This window comes from Nicotiana sylvestris, chromosome 9 (genome assembly GCF_000393655.2).
Source record: "Nicotiana sylvestris chromosome 9, ASM39365v2, whole genome shotgun sequence".
Classification (NCBI taxonomy): domain Eukaryota; kingdom Viridiplantae; phylum Streptophyta; class Magnoliopsida; order Solanales; family Solanaceae; genus Nicotiana; species Nicotiana sylvestris.
The window spans coordinates 118,794,403-118,799,942 of NC_091065.1; the positions used below are offsets into that span (position 1 = coordinate 118,794,403).

The 5,540-nt window shown below is 33.2% G+C and overlaps 1 protein-coding gene across 1 annotated transcript; it reads right to left on the reverse strand.

Moving 5' to 3' along the window:
- Positions 1-1,617: 1,617 nt before the first annotated feature.
- Positions 1,618-5,187, reverse strand: LOC104239668 (putative expansin-B2). The gene is made up of 3 exons (XM_009794356.2): positions 5,055-5,187; positions 2,104-2,299; positions 1,618-1,948 (listed from the first exon to the last, which is right to left on the reverse strand). Exons 1-3 carry the CDS (start codon positions 5,185-5,187, stop codon positions 1,618-1,620), a joined length of 660 nt encoding a protein of 219 aa, XP_009792658.2.
- Between the last annotated feature and the right edge of the window lie 353 nt (positions 5,188-5,540).

Genomic DNA, 5,540 nt, shown 5'->3' on the forward strand with positions numbered 1-5,540 from the left:
CTTTCGACGAAACTTATTTTCTTCAATTGGTTTAGCTTCTAAGATTTCCAACCCTCTTGGTACTCGTTATTCATGATCTTAAATATTTGTAACCTCCAAGGTAACATGATTAACTTACTTTATTTGCTTCCAAATATAATCTCATTTCCGAGCTTACATCAATGACTTACGACGTACTCTCACGTATGAAAACTTTGGGTGTAACAACCTATACCCATTTTTTAAAAAACTTTTAACTTGTACCCATTTTTTAAACAACTTCAGCTACATTTCTCCTCCCTTTCTCCTCCTTCATTTTCTTTTTTCTTCTTCTACAACGATGACTTCAACATTGCTCTCTTTGATTAATGAAGGTAAAGCAAATATACTGAGGAATTCCATTTGGATTATTATAACATTAAAAACCAATTTCCTCATTGTCTGGAAACACAACTCTGTCATCCATTGCTTGAAATTTACTTGATACCGTGAATGTTTCTACACAAGGAACCCAGCCTTTAACAGTAAGTTTCAAATTCATTCTTTCCCATGCACATGGAGTATGTTCTTCTTTTTCTTTTCTCTTTTGAGTTTCTTTTTTTGAGGCTATGAAATGTAGCTCTTGATATATTTAAAATATGAAAGTTAACAGAGTACACAGTAGATGGAACTGAACGATGGATCCGATTACATAAAATGTAATAATGGTAAACTAAAGTTGGGTGAGTTATCAAAAACTAGAACATCTTGATAGTGGGATTCCCCAGTTACAAAGACAAAAACTTCAACTCCAGAGCTGAAGTTTTCCAGTTACAACACAAAAACTTCAGCTCTAGAGCTGAACTTCAGGCCCAGCTACTAGAATGCTGAAGTTTTGCGTGATTGCCTTTGCTACTTCAGCCCCGTGTGCTGAAGTTATGCGAAAAAGCGGGTACGCTTGCAATTTTTTTGCAAAGCGGGCACAAGTTAAAATGTGACACAAAAAACGGGTATAGATGCAAATGACCCCGAGAATACTCACTTTCTTTAATGTTAGTACTATTCTACTGCTATAGTAGTAGTTACTCCATAAAGTTCAGAAAATATAAAAATAAAAGGAAGAAAATTATGGTAAATAGTCATCAAATTATTACTAGAAGATATTTCTTTTCTGAAGAAAAATTTCAAGCTTACATTTTCTTTTCTTTTCTAATTTACCACAAAGAAATACATGTTTATAAAAGGAAAAAAACATTATCTACCATGTACACGCTTTGCACCTAGGGAAATGTTAATAGTCTAGGGAGTAATTTAATTAAGAGATTATATCGTCAAAGTTAGTTTATCTCTGCCCATGTCAATCCAGGAATTTTCGTTGGACCAAAAGTGCTTCTTTATCTTTGTCGCAGACATAAAGAACTAACTCGTCATTTTTCTATGAAAAAGAACAATTACAACAAAAGTAGCATCCATTTGTTATTTTGTTAGAGAGAGCTCAAATTAAAGAAAAGGCATGAAATGGAATTAGTTCGCATATTCAAAATAAATTAAAGAAGGTATTTTTACTTTATTAATCAGATTTGATAGGGTAGGTAAATAAATGGTATTCAATAATCTACATTGTACCCTCATATTGTTCCCTTCTTAATTACTTTCACCCTATAGGTTATTGGGAAAATTAACATTTGATTTGTAAATTGATCCTGGTTGCCAACCGTCTGGAATGACATTCGAGGCAGTGACACTCTGCTTTGTTTCTGAAGTAAGTCTAAGGGAAAAAAGAGGTTTCTGTTTGTCTGGTTGTATGCCAACACTCCAAGTTGCCCCATTCATTCGCTGCATTGGTACCCATCTCGAATTGCTTGCTTGGATTTCAACTAAAGAAAGGTCACCATCTCCATTTACTGCTTCAGATGTAACTGCAAAGAAATTAGGATTAGAGCCTTTATCCACCTTAAATATGATATTTGTGTTGTAATTACATGCTATCCTGTAAGGTCCAATAAAAATAAAATAAATTAATACATTAGTGGTGTTCCTCGTAAGGAAAATAAGAAGAAAAAATCAATTTATTGCTTCCTTTATAAAACCTACGAATAAGATGGAACAAATGAAGTAATTTTTAGTTTTTGTAGAACAACTCACCTTTGGTAAAAAATCGAGATTCTTCCTGCATTATATAATTGTGAAGCTTCACCAGACTTCGCCAATTTTTTAAAGGCAATTCCACTTATATCGAAATGAACCGGATCATTATTGCAAGCTCCTGGGCATTCATCGGTAAGGGTTACTGTTATTGGATTCCCGAAAAATATGGATTTTGGTCTTGGGTGCACAACACCTGAAAAACAATGCCGATATTATAGAGATGTAACGCATTTGTGCATGAAACTAAAATATTCATGCACATTCTCTCTTTGTTTCAGAGTTTCATTTCCTTGTCATCTCATGCAAAATAAGACACGTTTATTCTAGAATTATAAATTTATCAAATAAGTAGCGAAATCAGAAATTCTGTGAAGTGGATTCGAAAAGATCTAAAAATATTACATTTAGAATTTGTACCTATATTTTCTCTTATAAGGAGATTTAAATATATATTTTCTTACCGAGTTTACGTTATATAACTTTTTTTTGTTGAATTTCATTCATTTATGTGGCGGATATGTTTACCTGATAGCATGCACCATATCGAGAGCCTTGCTTAAAAAGAGCTTGATTTCCCGTTGTGATCATTGCATTGTAAGGAGCGTTCCATTTTCGAGCCCACATGCTCCACCTAGAGCAGAGTAGAATAATAAGAATAATTTATGTATTTCAATCATTTAGCCCTAGAATTATTAATAAAATATGTAAAATTAGACTATATTGATTAAGCCATTTCGGTGAACATTTGTCTACAACATTTTATTAGTATATTTTTTTTTTGAATTATTAATCCAGCATAAAACTCCCCATATGGTGTTTGGTTAACAGTACTAAATAATATTCATATTGAATTAGGCGGAAATCTAGAATATGAAATAAGAATACATGTATTAATAATAAGATTTAACTATTTAAAAACAATTGTATGTCAAACCTATTTTTCGCGATAATATTGGTTAAATGTACAAAAAAAATAAGGGGTCAAATGTACGAAAAATATATTGATTTAATGGCATTTTGACGAATGTTTGATTCGTGACGCTTCAATACAACTTTTATTCAACTCTTTTTCTTCAAATCCTTTTTATTTGGAACTATAAGAAAGCATCGATATGCTTATAATTCCGAAAATATTTCTTTTCATTTTTTTCCAGGAAGAGTAGAAGAAGGAGAAACGCAAGGAAATACAATTTTTTAAGGTAATCATTTTGCCTATACAATTTTACGACAAAAAAGTTGTAAAAGCATACTTAAAAGTTTAGGTAAAATGAAACAAAAGTAAATTTAGTAGGTAAATTACCAAAGTAAATTTAGTAGGTACATTACCACACTGTAAATATATTGGTGGTTAGGGTCCCATATTGGGGTTTGGATGAGCCATAAATTGACGTTGTAAATCTATAACTAATGTAGATTGGCAAAACGTTCATTCAGAAAGAAAAGAAGACGTTGTAGCTTTAAAATCATTAAACCAACTCGAACAGAAGAGAGATTACTTAAAACAAAGTAGTGGGTCATTATGGTTTGATTCCATTCCTATACAATACACAACTTCTTACATTACATTGGTTCAATTGATTTTCAAAATTTTCCCACAGTTTACAAGTTTTAGTCTTATTTAACTTTGCTGTACAAGATACTTGGAACTCTTCCTTTTTCGTTAATCCTAAATTCCTAATAATGTGGTTCAACGCATTGTTTGTAGTCAATTGTTAACGCTCGAAATGGTCAAAATATGTAGTACATCTATAATTTGTGCTCGTAACTGCCGAAAGAACAACTTTGTGAACTTCATCCAACTAGACCTCTCTATAACAACATCCCTATATAACTGTTTAACCAGAAAATAGTAATTTCGATCAAAGCCTATTTTTAGAAGTACTCGGATTACTGATAATCAAGAAAAGGAATATCTTTGCAATAACAAAGGAAAATTAGAGTATGAAATATCAAAGCAATCAATATAAAGCAAAAGTAAATAAGTATATTCCAGTAATAATCAGAACATATCCATACAAATGACATTTCTCTTCCTTATATAGTCATTTCTAAGTACAACGTTTTTTCCTCTTTGTGATCGAGTCATTATGAGCTTTTAATGACATTAATGAAACGTTACAATTGGCAATCGTAACTGTTTCGTGAAGATTCTGTAACGTTTTCAATCATTCATGCTCATTAATTAAAGACCAACAAATCTGTACTTTTTACTGTCTTGATTCATTCGACCGGTGTCTCTTCAAATTACTAAGAGACTCGAGCAACCGTTTATTCTTGTCTTTTAGACGTTTTGCTCGTACCTATTAAGACTCACATCTCTTTAAGTACTCTTCTCCAGCTGTCACTTTTCTAATGATCCACGTGTCTTGCCATGTCAACCACATAATTAATTCCTCGTGTAATATTTATTTTTCCCAATACAGATAGTCCCCCCACTTGCCAATTATTTAGCAATTGAATATTTGGGAAGTGGATCTTTTTTATGGCGAGAATTTTTGTCGTCTTTTCCCACGTATCATTATACCTTCTTCTGAACTGATGCGTCGTATGTCACTTTCATTTAATGCATGTGACACGTGGCAATCATCGATTGGCTCTGCAACTCTACAGCGGGTTTTAGGGCTTTTTTGCGGCTGCTCCAGTCACGAAGTGACAGTTTTCATAATGACGTCTCCATCATTACCTTTTTTTGTATGACGGTTACTTCTGCATATAAATACATCCTTTGCCTTTACTTGCACGAAAAAATTTCTTCAGTGTCCTTTATTCACATCTTGTTCTCGTTCTTCAATACGTTCTACATCTCCATACAACTATGTCTTCATCAAACCCCGATCCTCGAAAAGTTCTCATTGTAGACGAACTCCTTCTTGCTCCTACCAGAAGTAGGAGAGGTGGTAGGTTGCGTAGTTTAGGATCAGTGTTTGTACGGGATTCTTCTTCTCAACCTAGTTCTACTCCTTCATCATCTTCTTGAACTAGGGCTTCTTTTTCACATAGATATTCTGCTAAAAATAGAGACTCTAGTGAACCAATTCGTGAACCTTTGGTTGATGAGATCATCCCTGCTGAACTTTCCATCTATTCTGATAGAGAATCGATTAGAAATCAAGTTACTTCTATGACTTCTCATGATTGTGCTGATGTTTACCCCTCCCAAATTACTGAAGGTTTGATTTATGTTGTACGTAGATACTGTCATTGGAAATTTGATTTCCCAATGAAAACCAAAGGATCACTTCTTTTAAAGCTTACATATCTCTTTATATTAGGTTTTAGGCCTCCTATTGACCCAGTCATTCTTGAGTCTTGTCATTTCTTTTATGTGTGTTTAGGACAGATTGACCCTATTGTATAGAGGGTTGTGGCATGCGTTAGGTATTTGGCAAACCTAGCTCAGTTACCCTTCACCTTTTATCATCTAATCCATATCT